Raw genomic sequence first — 14,396 nt, 5'->3', positions numbered from 1 at the left:
TACAGTGACCGAGTCCTTCTGTGCCGCAGTCTTACCTGTCTGTTATAACCGAGATATTCTTGATGATAGCGTTTGATAACTGAATCTCCATCGTGGAAGGTTGCAAAAGTCATGAATATCGTAAGAAAAGAAATGCAGGAGATGATGGTTGATCGGGCTTGGCGTGACAGAACTAAATAATCTGCATATTATGGGACGGACTGAACTTCAGAAAGGGGAAACAAGACGATACATATGGCCCCCAACTATATCTCAGTGCTGAACTTGTTGAATCCTACAAGATAACGCCATCAAACTTAGACTGTCTCTATTATATGTGTATGTGTGTCAGTGTGTATCTTTATTATATGTAAATGTGTTATGCGGATGTAAATGATTGTGGTGGCGGTTGTGATGAAGATGGTGTATTGTAAGTTGGTAAGTGGTAAATGGTAAGTGTAAATTGAAGTACATAAGCAGTAAGAAAAGAGAAGGAAAAAGAAATAAAATAGATTAACAGGGGACGTCATATGCTATTTTCTTAATGTTACTCTACATACATTATTATATGAATATATACATGTGTACATAATAATTATTCCGCTTAATAGACTGACTAGTGCCCTATTTAGACTGGGAACCAGGACTAGAAAGAACTAAACCAACATACATCCCCCCCAAGTCCCCCAATCCCTTCCCCTAATCCATCAGTCCATAATACCTAAATAAGTTCATAAAGAGGCGCAGCAACGCCCCCCCTCGAGCACTAAAAAAGGTGCTTGGGGAGCCCATTTAATAGAAAAAGTCCGTCCGCGCTGCCAGGCTGCATGGGAACCCGAACCCCCTAACTAAAACCATTAAAATTACTTTACCTAACTCAGCGTACCTAATTCAATTATACTCCGTATCTTCGCCTCCGCATTTTTTATTTTATTTTATTTTTTTTTCTTCTTTCTCGACCAGAATCGTTCTAGACTCTCTCCCAGCGAACGAACGCAACGCGTACGTACAGCTTGTATACGTACATACAAGTTGTACACGTCCCTCCCCAAAGCTACATCACGAATTTTTTATTATTTCGATATCGCATTTGTAGTCAATTGGGTCGACAAGAGGGACGAACGCATTAATAATCACGTCTAATTTTGGAATTTGTTGGTTAGAAGGAGAGTAAGAAAGTAAGAAAAAATAGAAGCGAAGAAGCGAAAGGAATTGAAAGAGAAGGGAAAAGGAAAAGAAGGAAAATAATTGAAGAAGCCGAAATCGAATACCAAATCCGAATCGTGTTGCGAAAACAATAATATCGATCAACATTCACATACCAGCCATGTCGGCTTCGACAACAACCTCTCGAAGCCGAAGCCCCTTAACGGCAACAAGCACACGATCTTCCTCATCCTCCGAACACACATACACAGATCGACAAGGACAAACAATACATCGATGTCCTTGCGAAAAATGCGACAACCTTCATCACAATACCAACGAAAGCAACGTAACGCGTTTCGACGTGCCGTTAATCGCAATCCCGCGATTACTCACCGCGATACTAGGCCTAGCGACAGTAATACGAGTTCACACATCCATTGACGCCGGCTGGTGGCCATGGGAGCATAAAGTGCTATTCTCACTATGCTGGCTGACGCTATTCTGGAACCTGGCGCACGCGTTTTGCAGCATATTAGGTTACGCGTATTGGCCGTCGCCGCGGCGCATCGTGGGTTTACCGCCCGTGACGCTAGCTGTTAACGGCCGTACCGTGTTCTCATTCGGTGGCCCGGATGAGGATGATGGCGCGAGAAGGAGGCGCGCGAAGAGACTTCAATTTACTGCTGTGGATATCTTACTCGCGGGACCGACACTTGGGTTCTTGATTTACTCGGCACATATCATGTACCCCTGGTGGGGGTCTAGATATGTTGGCTTGTGGCCGCCGACGATAGGATTAATCGCATCTCTTGTGTAAGTCATTCTCATTCTCTTTTCATGTCGGCTTGTTCGGCAAGGTGGTTGTTGGTATCTCACAGACTTTGACTTGGGGGCGTAAGCTAACATAAAATCACCAGTTCCTTCGAATTCCTTACCGCGTTCCTCCAACTCTTTCAATTCTTCGAAGCCAAGGTGATTGGTGTACAATTGACGATGCAGGATATATATGAGAAAGACGACTCCGACGGCCGACTACAATTATGAAGCAGTCGAACCGATAAAGTATTGTGTTGATTATTTGCAAATTTCTCTTTTCCACTCCTCTAAGCACAGCACAGCACAGCATAGCAGAGCCAAGCAAGAAAAAAAATATACAAAATCAAAATTACGATCTTTTTGTAATCAACATTTGGGAGCGGCATGGAAATGATTTCTGGAAAGATACCAAAGAAAAAGAAATATTCAGGGTAGCATTGCGCATATATCTACTACATACCATACTATCTAAGCCGGCCCGGAATGAGCCATGATGATACCACGTCGAGATAGGAAAATATTATCCATCGTTTAGCGGTTTGCTTCTCAACATGTTTGCAGTATACTTTGCTTGTTATTTGTGATAATCGGAAGTGTCGGATGAACTGATTCACAGCGTCTTGGCATGAAACTCGTATTTTCAGTCATGACTAACAACGCTTTTATAGGTTCCTCGCCACAACTGTCTAGGAGGCGTACAAACCTCATAGGGCTAGATACTCCAAGCCCGGCATTCCCCCAATACCTAACAGTTTCGTACACACCTAATTCCTCGTGTACAAATACATCCTACCTGCCTCGCATCCCCTCCAATGCGAACACCTCAAAACCAAGTACCCCTCCGCCCAGCATCGAGACCAACATCGGTCGAGCCGCCGAGAAACGCACTAAAGACGCCGAGGTCTTAACCCGTAACAACTGACACAAAGCTGAAATTTTCAAAAGATGCCGTGACGCCGTTCTTTGTAGCGCTAGTATACGGGTGACGGACAATAATTAACGCTTCGCTTCTAGCAATTGAGTCGAGCTTAATAGAGCGGTATGGCGAAACGGATAGGGTGCGAGTTGTGATCTAAAAGGGGTTGTGCAGTAGTTCGTATGTACACACTAATTACTAGCTACATGATGGTGCAATTTGATTGAATTGGATACTACGCGTCTACACGACCTTATATATACCAATGGTTTTTTAGCTTCAACCGAAACGGGCAAGTCGTCATTAGCTCGGGCGCACTACTACGAGCTTAAGCATGTCGCGACGCTTTGCCCCAAAATACAGAAAATTAGCGCGTAGTACTCAGACCCCTAAATCGTTTTAGGGAGTTGGCTGCTAAAGAAAATACAGCTAAGAAGCGCCATTCTTCAACACTAACAACCAATGTAAAGGCACTCGGGAATCACAGAATATAAACAGACATCTCATCAGGGGCACCGCCCTTCTTCCTCTATATTCATGGTAGATGATCTATATATAATCTATTATCCTCACAACCAACCAACCAATACGCTGACTAACTACTTTGTGTAGTATTCTAGTTCAGCTCTCCCTAGTACGCCCTGTATTATGCAAATGTACATTATGATAAGAGAAATAAGAAAAATCCATCCGCTGCAGATAGAACTCATGGTATGGCATAAACATAAACATGAGACTATATGAATGTCAAGATGTTAGGGTGCAATAGTGTGTGTTTGAAGTGTAAATGATAGTAATATGGCAGCAGAGTTGTGATGGATCTTCATCCTTCTCTTGTTTTCTGAGATTTTACTTTTTTCATTTTTTTCATTTTGTTGCGACTTTACGCCGTCTTGACCTTGTTCTTCTTGCCCTTAGGCACACGAGTGAGCCAGTATAGGAATAGGGCAGCGAAGATGTTGAACACGATGTAGGCCCACATAATACCGAAGTTACGCCATCGTTCGTCTGTAACACAAATAATGTTAGTTTCTATTCTGTTGGTACTTTTATTGGTGCCACGTGACTAGGGGGTGGCTATGAGCAACGCAAGGGAGGGATGAAAACTTACCATAAAATGAGTAGGCCTGAGCCAAGTATGTGTTCGTCTCCCGGACCGTACAAAAGCTGCAGTCCGACGTACGCATTTCTGTACCCTCTTGGATATAACCACCAAGCATTGTGTAATTAGCCAGGTACTGGCCGCAGGTCTGGCCTGCCGGTGGATCGAAATGGACGTATTCGTTATTGGCGCATTCAATATTTGTATTCGCTACAGCGACCGACAACATGGCCGACACCAAGTACGAGAACGGACTGACGCGATACATGAAGATCCAGAAGTGAGGGAAAGTGTCGGGACTAGCGAGGACACCACAGAAGATCAGGCAAAGAGTGAACAACAGATTGGCCATGTTACCACCAGCTTCAGCCGTTTCGAAAGCAGCGATGATCATATCAGTGAAAGTGGAGGTGAATAGCAAGAAAGTCCAGAGGAGTAGGAACATAAGAGCACCACGCTCTGTGGTCTGACCGGCTTCCATGGCGTTTCTATGTAAGCCAACCGGGTAATACCAACAGAAGTACATCAACGCGGCCATAAGGGTGTTCCATGGCAACTCAACAATAATCTGCGAAAGCATGAAGACCTTCCAACCATAAACCTTAGACGGGCGCTCACGAACTTCATACAGAGACCTTTGAATGACGAAATGCGGCATAGTCTGCTGTACAAGCTGGCCGAAGACAGTCAACAAGTTGAAGATAGCAAACATCTGGTTCTGCATGCCCTGGATGGTGTTGGGAGCTCTGAAGAAGACGAAACCGATGAACAGCGCGACGAGAATACAAAGGGCGGCCTTGGAATAGATATATGAGGGTGTACGCCAGTACTGCTGGAAAACACGATGCGTAACCTCCCATAGTTGAAGAGGGAAGCTGGCAGCGTGCTCACGGTAGGACTGCTCATCCTCAGTAGGAGGGGGGATATCAGATGCTTCATCCTTGAGTCTTTGAAGCTCGGCTTGAACCTCGTTATACTCAGAGCTGTTACGCCACGTGTCAAACCAGTCGATCTCAGTTGAACTACCCGGAGCAGCACCAATAGCGTCCAACATCCATTCGGCAGGGTTGGCTTCAGGAGGGCAAGCAGGAGCACCATGGCGTTCGAAGTAGCCGGTCATGGTCTTGGAATTCTCTCCGATGTCACCGAAGTAGACAGTTCGTCCACCCTTGGCTAGGAAAAGCAGGCGATCAAAGCGTTGGAACAACATGGCTGAAGGTTGGTGAATGGTGCAAAGAATAGCCTGTCCGCTCTTGGTAAGTTTCTCAAGAAGATCCAAAATGGCCCACGAAGTTTGAGAGTCAAGACCGGAAGTAGGCTCATCGACGAATAGCAATAGAGGAGGTTTGGCAGCAAGTTCGACACCGATAGTGAGACGCTTGCGCTGCTCGACGTTAAGACCCTCACCGAGAACACCGACGACAGCGTCAGCGTACTCTTCCATTTCCAATAGCTTAATCACCTCATCGACATAGGCAAGCTTCTCAGCACGCGGTACATCAGCGGGTTGACGGAGGAGAGCAGAGAAGTTAAGAGCTTCGCGGACAGTGGTGGTAGAAAGGTGGAGATCCTGTTGTTGGACATAACCAGTCTTCCTCTGGAAAGAGTTGTCACGTAGATGACCGTCGACGAGCATTTCTCCAGTGATGACACCCATAGTGATACGATCAGCCAAAGTATCAAGAAGAGTCGTCTTACCGGCACCTGAGACACCCATCAAAGCAGTCAAAGTACCAGGTTTGACCCAACCGTCGACATGATCTAGAATGCGTCTTGGTTCGCCCTTGATCTTGATATCATAGCAGACATCCTTCCAATGGAAAACGCTAGACTGCTCCATGAGGGCACCGGCATCCTTCTCGTTACCGGCGTTGGCTCGAGCGCGGCTAGCACGACTAGCATTCGTCACACTGGGACCAACACGAGGACCTTCGCCATCTTCAACATCACCCTTCTTCTCCTTGAATTGGGCGGGTTTGTGGCCACGTCGGAAGAGTAAGACTTCACCCTTGGACTTCTTCTCGGATACGAGTTCTGCGGCAACCATGTACGTGAACAGGAAGAAAAGCATGAATCCGATCAAAATACCGAAGTTGCGCCAGCGGTGCGAGCTGTAGTATTGGAAGGACGAATTGATGTACCTATCACCATTGACATACGGATTTCCAGGTTCGCTACCAGTTGTGCCACAGGCGTGGTTGTTGTCACCAACGTCTGTGTACCCCGGAACTCTCGTGTCTGGCACAAAACTTGTGCATTTGAAATCACGGTTGTGGAATTCGTTTACCATGAGAGATTCGAATGCATACGCAAGAGGATCCAGGTAGTTTAACCAACGGCACCATTTGAGCATATAGTCGATGGGGATAACGAAACCAGTGAAGATGACGAGGTCGAGAATGAGAAGCGCAGCCGGTACCATAGCCTGTGACAGGGTTCGAGAGGCGGATGCGATGGTACGGAAGATCATACTCATAGTCATTGTCGTAAAGAACGTAATGAGCAGGAAGAAGAAAAATGGACCCGGTTCACGACGTAAGTTCGTTATAAAGTACAATGTCAAGTTGAATATGATGGAGTTGACGACCTTGTAAGGCATGTCGCACAGCATAGACGCTATAGCTTCCGCTGACGGATGGTATAACGCATATCGGCTGTGCTTCTCGACGATCGGACGTTGGGCATAGAGGGTGAGAATCTATTGATTGTTAATTAGCATTTGCCAACCCAGGGGTTGCAAGGTGTTGGGGTAACCACTTACTTCCAAAGCACTAGAAAAGGCATTCATGAGACAGGCGAAGAAGAGTAGGGCACCACGCTGGAAGAAACTGGCGGTATTAGGTTGTAGGTTGTAAAATACACTACCGATGACAAGAGCCAAAGCGAAGTTACCGAAGAGTACACCAACAGTCAAACTAGGGTCACCAGTAAGTCGTTGCCAACCACGCCAGAGACATAGCCCGACCTGCTGCCCGTAGGACAAGGTGTAAGGAGACTTGGGTCGTTGTCCAACGGCTTGCTGAGCCCTTCGCGAAGCACGGAATGCCTCAGCGTCCGGTCCATTAAGAGGGTGGTCGGACTTGTATGCCTCGATCTCGGCTTGGAGGGCTTCGTAGTCCGCGCTGTTCTTCCATGCTGCTGCGAATTCATCAGGTGTACGGGGAGCCCGGCCTTCGAATCCAGGCTTGACGACACGTTCACCCGGGCTTGTCATGGAAGTCAAGAAATCAGGGGTGGTCTGTCGAGCGGGGCACTCGAACCCAAGGTTCTCGAAATATTGTCTGGCCGCGTCGGCACGACCAAAGAAGATCTGGCGACCCTCATACAAGACGAGAGCTTTGTCAAAGCAGTCATAAGCCGTTTGGGGAGCCTGGTAGATGGAAACGCAGGCGGTAGTACCGAATAGCTCTGTTTGGGTTCGAAGCGTCTTACAAAATTCCACAGCGTTGGCACTGTCCAAACCTCGAGTACTGTTATCCCAGCATTGCAGAGGAGCACGACTCAATGCGGCTTCAGAGATGGTCACACGCTTTCGTTCACCTCCAGACACACCACGGACGTATTCATTACCAACACGCGTGTTCACAGTGTGGGAGATACCGAACATGGCCATGGTGACATCTCTAAGATGGTCGCTGTAGGTCTTCTTGTCGACACCAGCGGGAAGATGTCGTGGAGCGCGAGCTTGAGCGGCGAATGTCAGAGTGTCGCCGACAGTTAACATGGGGAAGTGAACGTCAACTTCAGCCGTGTAGATAGCCTCACCACGGTGTTGAGTGTGCATTTCCTTAGCTGTTAAGCCTTGGTAGTTGAAATAGGAGTTCTCCCCCACGTAAATACCATTGGTTTCACCAGAAATCGTCTTCAAGAATGTTGAACATCCTGAACCGGGAGGTCCTAGAACGACTAACATCTCACCCTTGTGAACGACACCATCGAAGTTGCGTAAGATGTCAATTTTCTTCTGACCCGTACCCAACAGCTTACGCGCCAATCCAACTCCTTCTAACCAGACGTTACCAACATCTTTCTGATAATCCGTCTCGGCACCAAAACCGTGAACATTCAAATTCTGGAAGGCGACACCCGCGGTTCGGAAACCATGACCTTCTTGATCAGCCAAATTGACAATGGCTTTAGCCCATGCGCGTGCACTAAAATGGGAAGAATGAGGGTTCAATGGTGAGTTCTCCCCCGCATCTAAGTATGGGTTCTGTCCATTAACCCCAGTGGCATGTGATTGAGTGGTATATCGGCGGGCGAGATCGTGTACTATGGATTCGCGGCGTTCGAGTTCGGAATCATCTTCGACTTGTGTTCCGTTACTCGAACCCGTCATAGTTCCCTTTTCCTCGATATCATTGTGCGCCGCCACTGCGGACTCTTTCTCCTCCACAATATCTTCGCGACGACCCGACATTGGTGGAACTCCGGTGTTTTGCGCTGTACGATCGTAGTTGGTAAATGCGCCACCAGCCGCTACGAAGGACATTGTCGAAAAGGGTGGCAGAATAAATTATCTACCACCCCGAGAATCTCGACTCTTATGTTGCTGCCCTTGTACCTTTTCTTCTCCTCCCCGCGTTCGTCTTTGCGCTATCGATATAGTCCAGCTGACTTATAACTTGTAAGTTGCCTATTGGAGTTGCTTCGAGGTCGATCTTTGCGATTGTCGCTAATAAGACGGCACAGCACGATCTCTGATTCCCGAATTACAAGGGTATAATAAGAGGTAAGAATATTTTATAAGATATAACTAAGAAATATTATTAGGTAAGGTTAGAGAGTAAGGTAATGTAATGTAATGTAAATAAAGCTATAAAAGATTAGTTCCTCCTAAAAAGTGAAGAGGTGACTAAAAATGAAGAGGTGGGAACACTTAGAGAGAGCTTCAACTACTCAAAACATCCTTATACCTAGGTAGGATATGTGTAAGTAGTGAATTAACACTCACAGGGCTGAGACGGAAAAGAGAAAAAGCAAGATCGAGAAAAGTTAAGGAAGTAGGGCCGTTTTAATATTATTCGCCTCGTTTTCGTATTTTTTTATTTTTTTCAGGGTCGTTCTCGACTCGGGCTCGTTTGACTACCGGGTTGCGAGATGTACCTGTGCCTACCTGACTTAACTGTACTAGTATGGTAGTAGGTAGTAGTAAGTTTCCATGTGGCTCCACACCTTACCGAGCTGACAATTATACGCACGCTAGCTATGTACGTATGTAGGTAAGTACCTTCTCAGATGTACAATTACAACTTAAGATGAATACAAGAAACCCGTTTAGGTACCTAGGTAGACTAGACTAGGACCGGGGTAATGACGGGTCCGCGTGCTTGGGAGCATCCCGTTTCCGTTGACATGGTCTACCTAATTACCTACTATGTACTGTCTTTACTACCTATGTGAGTTAGGTAAGTTATGCAGGCTAAGCTAATAGAGCTATGACCATTGACCCAATCTCCGTTAAACTGCCTAGCCTGTCTGCCTGTCTCTATTTACTTACTACATGTATATTTCAAGGATTTAGGATTCGGGGAGTTATGAACGTTAGAAATAAAGTGATCCGGCTATGTAATCGGTATACCTGATGAGATATTTCAATTAAATACATAAAATTATACATTTAAATGTACATACATATAGGTACAAGAGTCGCAAGATAGGACAACCCGATACCTAGGTAGATAGACGCTAGTGTGAATAAGGTTCTGGGCCGCATGTCACGCAGAGGGAATTCCAAGGTTCCCTGAAAATCTACCAGGGTAGGTAATCGCCATCACTAAAGAGTAGGTAGGTACTACATAGGTACCTACCCGTTCCCCCCACTAGTTTTTTTTTTTTTTTCTTCTGCCCCGCAGTCCCCAGACGGACTCTTATCTCGAACCCGCAACCGTTAGAAAATCCATAAAAGCGCGGTCAACGGGGAATTCACAATACCGCAACCTACTCTATCACACGTATATTGATTCCAACAATTACTATTGAGGTCTTTTGTCGTCATCAACTGAAATATGAATTTGTAAGATCTAACACTTTGTTGGTTCTTTGCTTTATCCTTATTTTATTCAGCTCGGAGGCTTGGAATATACGATGATGATGAATTCGTTTCAGAGGCGAAGTCTGACCGCCGTCTCATCACATCACAACAGAACTGTTTATTCTCCTTCGGAATCTGTACAACACCGGCACAGATAACCTTGAGTGGATGGGATGAGTCAATTGATAATCAATAATTCATCATCAGTGCAGAATGATCTCAGCAACCAATGTTAGGGGTCGGTAATACCTTTGTAGGTATATATCCGATTTGGGCTTGGCAATTGGCTTATACTGTATGTATGTCCCGCATGATATTATTCTACCATTTCAAGTACATTGATCAGGTTTTTCAACATCACTCTCCTCCTTCGAAAGAAGCAAAAAGGTCAAAGTGCAAGTATACTTCTAATAGGTCTGTGTACTACGGGTTCCGTTACATGGCTGTCGTGTGACGTGAGACGACAGGGCACGAGTCAAGTCAAGTGCATCCATTAGCATGCCTAGATACGTCAAGTACATAGACTTATCTTAAAGATCGAGCGGTGTGGATTAGAATAAAGAGCCTGCTTTCCCGCGATGAGCAACGATGAGCCATGATGAGCAATGAGATGTCACCGAAAGGTATCCGAACCATGTACCCTTGTACCTTTCCATCGGCTTCAACTCATTCCAGCCAATCAAAGAGCCAAGAATTTTCTAAGGTTCCACCCTTTCCCGATCCAGTATCTACTCCGGAGTACAACTAAGCCGAAGAACGCACGAGAAGGACAAGAAGATGAATAAGGAGCCTCAGACCTTTTTAGATCTCCACATGGTTACTACCCGCATACAACTTTCGGGGTCTTATATCTGTCCGACAATCCGCAACGAAACAGAATCCTAAAAAGAGAAGAAAAAGAGTTTCCAATTAACTTTCTCAATCATAACATCCCACACAGCCCACCCCTATTAACCACCTACATGTACGTACATACACATGTATTCAATTGCTGAGATAATGATGCATGTACATATGTAATTAGTCTTGCATGACAGCCAATTAAATCCTAGTACAGTCAATCTATTCGTTTACATATTTTCTTATTTACTCAAGTATCTCCTATAATGCTCTCATAGTACTCAATGGTTTCAAGACAATCCTCAAATGCCCCTGATACATTTATTCATTAATTCTAAGTACCTACCCAATTACATATGTAAGTACCGCCATTCATATAAGAATGTTCCGAAATCTACCCGTCATCCGATATTGTGTAAGATGATATCTTTATTCTTTTTTAATGAAGTCTTTTTTTTCTTGTCTCTTAAAAATCCCACCCAGGTTTCGGGTTCCTTACTTATCCGTTCCCCGAAGCCGAATCCGACCCCGGAGTCGGTCGTAATATGCGATAACGTTACGGACTTCTTATTATGGACATCTTATAAGAAACATTCCTATGTTAGGTGTTCAGATCAGCATCGCCTCAGGGGTCTTAACATGCCATGATGTTTCTACCTGTTTCTATACCTGGTTATCACATGTATACCAAGGAATGGATACCGACATGAAGCATATACACACACATGAAGAATATACATGAAGTACATACTAATGTAGGTAGATCCGCGTGCAGCTCGTTACCCAAGATCCAATTAATTCTACTATATCATGACGCGATCCGTTGCTACCGAAAACTTCTTGGCAAACATTTAATGATGGGCGTTGAATGCGGTGTATAGTCCCGTATGATACTAGCCTATCACACGAATTTATAACCATGGGTATGTTAACCAGGATAATATGCATGTTGATTGCGAATCGGATTCGTTACCTCGTACTCGGGATCCTTTAGCATCCCGAACACGCTAGCCTAATATAATAGGAAGATTTACGACAAGACTTCAGATGTGCCGTGCATTTGGAGATGCCGCAAAGGTTGCGATGGGGCGTAAAGCCTCAACATATCGTTAGAATACAAGTCGTCACCAACTCTAAGAGTTCCAACTCACTAAAGTTGTCAGCGCTGCAATACATAGCCTCAAAATTGTACAATGTGCCTTACCCACAACATCCAACGTCGAATAATCCTTCAACGATGTCAAAGTCTCGTGGGCCTGCCTCAAACCTCAACGAAAGTCTTGTAAACCAACGCTAAACGTTTGGAGCGTGCTAGTTATTGTTTATACGGCTATAATACCAACGGAAACCAAGGAATCGTGGGCCTCCTTCAACCCGGTCCAACTTCTTGCTAACCTTGTTACCTAGTACTCCCACGTAACCTGCCAAGAGGCTCAAAATAATTCTAGACTAATAGCCACGTGTGGATTTCCATTATTTCGGGATGCCTTGCCTCCGTTGGGTATTGTATCTGTACATTATCTCTTGCAGGAAGCAAGAAAGAAGGCTAACTTAGTTTTACTACTACCAACTTTGGAAGTTCGGGCGCGGGATAGTAGATTATTAAAATGTCTCCGAAGCCATTTGCAAGAATGCATAACTATAAGCCCGGGAAAAGAACGCCACCCTTTAGTCCCCATTTCTTATAAGCAAAATGAAGTCAGCTCAGTTATGATACAAGTTTATGCCCGGTAAGGCTCATTTCATATATCCAGTTGTACCGTACTACCGCATGTCAAGAATTAGCTTAGGATAGGTAAGCTGTGCCTGAACGGCATATAGCTATCCGAACCAATCTCCAAGTCTTTTGGATACCCAAGAGACTGATCTAGTAAGTCCAGGATGTTCTAAAGCCCGACCTGTGGATCTAGGCATGCGAGATAAGAGTCCACCAGATTTGGTGATTTCTCAATGGCACGTCACGATGCAACAGTCAAGGCCCTTATATTATTTTAAATAACACCGGATCCACACGATTTCAACATTTTTATACCCCATAAGGTAGATAAAAGTTTCGTCTTCAGCTTCGGAAACACCGGACGTAAGCCCAAGCCTACCTAGCGATTTTACTCTACTGTCTTCTTCGGTCATCGAGTTGGGCTCCCAAATCCCGGTTTCGCAACTAAGCACAACACTATGGTTATACAATGATTACGATCAATCTAAATACCGTAGATTATCTCCTAAGCCCGAGTGTAGGAGAATTTTATTTTATATGGGTAAAATGCAGCCACAATTTGGGGAGTAGGACAGAAGTATGCTTTTCCCCAGGGATCTAAGTCGATGAGTTCGGCACATTATTAGGTGTGCTGCCTAGTTAGGAACGCCTAAAACGCCACCAGATAATCCATCAAAATATTCCGGGTACCTAATTAGAGTGCCTCTAGATGTATGATGCATGTACAGACAATGGTGATTCTGTAGTGTCACCCACATTGTTTACGCAGCGTGACTAGCGAGTTTCCCCCTACGCATGCTTCGAGTATTTGCCTACGCTAACGACTATTCATCCGGTATTCTCTATGTACATTCTTCATGGCCTTAATCTCAAGCCATTGTGGTCCACTGCGGGCTTCTAGATAGGCAATTATCTGCATAGCTGTTTCTGATGCAATTACAACGCATCACAGGCTTATAATACCACTCTAGGCATTTAAGAGAAAACCCTGGTGCGATAGGCGTCAATTCAAGTAGAAATTCCAATCCTGCAGTCGTAATATTCAAGGCAGATGTCTAACGAGTGCTTTTGTTGAATCTTCTATTGCCTACATCCAGAGTTGCATCGAATGTAGCTATTAAATTCATTACAACCCGCACCAACCTTCGGTCAAATGGCAGTTTAGTCTATAGTGGCGTATTCGTACTCGCTCACAATGTCTTAAACGAAAGCCATTTCCCTGAGATAGTACGCTGTCAAGTACCCAGCTGTGTTTAGCTTTGCAATTAAAAATTACACCATAAAAGGGGCTTCGAGAAGCATGAATACGAATCCTTAGGTGGGTAGGTAGCCTAGAGCATCATTAATACTAGGGAGACAATAAGATCCGAGATAATTTTGCACAATTCCTAGCATAATGCGTATCTCTTATCTCATTTACATTATGGTCAGAATCGTCTAAGTTAGGTAGGACTTTGCGGTCATAGATGACTGCGATCTTCCTCAGAAACTCCGGAAGTCACCCTATTATATTAGCTTAGCTAAACATCCCTAAGACGAAACGAATGTGAGTTTTGTTTCTTATTTCTTTATTGGGATTCCACAAATATCTCAGATTTCCATTTCCAGTTCCAATCTGTCCCGAACGCGTGGTCCAAAGCGCGACTTGACGATCAAACGTCCCAATCATCTGGTCTTGATGCCATAAGAACTCTATTAACATCAGGTATCGCGAACGGAATTATCAATTTGACTTGCCTAATATTAGTCTTGCTTATTCTTCTATTTCTCTTGTATTATTCTTATGCCGTACATGTATTACACCAAATCAACAGCGCCCCCTTGATATTACATTGGCTGGCAC

General features: G+C 44.9%; 2 protein-coding genes across 2 annotated transcripts; one reads left to right on the top strand and one right to left on the bottom strand.

Moving 5' to 3' along the window:
• The first annotated feature begins 659 nt into the window (after window positions 1–659).
• On the top strand, window positions 660–2,371 carry F4822DRAFT_302636 (uncharacterized protein). The gene is made up of 2 exons (XM_051455198.1): window positions 660–1,941; window positions 2,046–2,371. Exons 1-2 carry the CDS (start codon window positions 1,307–1,309, stop codon window positions 2,170–2,172), a joined length of 762 nt encoding a protein of 253 aa, XP_051313890.1. The 5' UTR covers window positions 660–1,306; the 3' UTR covers window positions 2,173–2,371.
• Window positions 2,372–3,291: 920 nt separating this feature from the next.
• Window positions 3,292–9,016, bottom strand: F4822DRAFT_408657 (ABC-2 type transporter-domain-containing protein). Its single transcript, XM_051458591.1, has 3 exons — window positions 6,724–9,016; window positions 3,972–6,660; window positions 3,292–3,868 (listed from the first exon to the last, which is right to left on the bottom strand). Exons 1-3 carry the CDS (start codon window positions 8,452–8,454, stop codon window positions 3,744–3,746), a joined length of 4,545 nt encoding a protein of 1,514 aa, XP_051313889.1. The 5' UTR covers window positions 8,455–9,016; the 3' UTR covers window positions 3,292–3,743.
• Window positions 9,017–14,396: the final 5,380 nt, after the last annotated feature.

The sequence above is a fragment of the Hypoxylon trugodes genome, assembly GCF_022578975.1.
Source record: "Hypoxylon trugodes strain CBS 135444 unplaced genomic scaffold F4822scaffold_6, whole genome shotgun sequence".
NCBI classification, from domain to species: domain Eukaryota; kingdom Fungi; phylum Ascomycota; class Sordariomycetes; order Xylariales; family Hypoxylaceae; genus Hypoxylon; species Hypoxylon trugodes.
Note: the sequence above shows the minus strand (reverse complement) of the source record. Positions and strands in the feature narration are given on the sequence as shown.

Excerpts from the sequence above, each read along its gene's own strand:
- F4822DRAFT_408657 (XM_051458591.1), bottom strand. The coding sequence starts at position 8,454 with ATGTCCTTCGTAGCGGCTGGTGGCGCATTTACCAACTACGATCGTACA. Across the intron at positions 6,661-6,723 it reads CCTTTTCTAGTGCTTTGGAA|ATTCTCACCCTCTATGCCCA; the intron begins GTAAGTGGTTAC and ends AACAATCAATAG. Across the intron at positions 3,869-3,971 it reads TCAGGCCTACTCATTTTATG|ACGAACGATGGCGTAACTTC; the intron begins GTAAGTTTTCAT and ends TTTGTGTTACAG.
- F4822DRAFT_302636 (XM_051455198.1), top strand. The coding sequence starts at position 1,307 with ATGTCGGCTTCGACAACAACCTCTCGAAGCCGAAGCCCCTTAACGGCA. Across the intron at positions 1,942-2,045 it reads GGATTAATCGCATCTCTTGT|TTCCTTCGAATTCCTTACCG; the intron begins GTAAGTCATTCT and ends TAAAATCACCAG.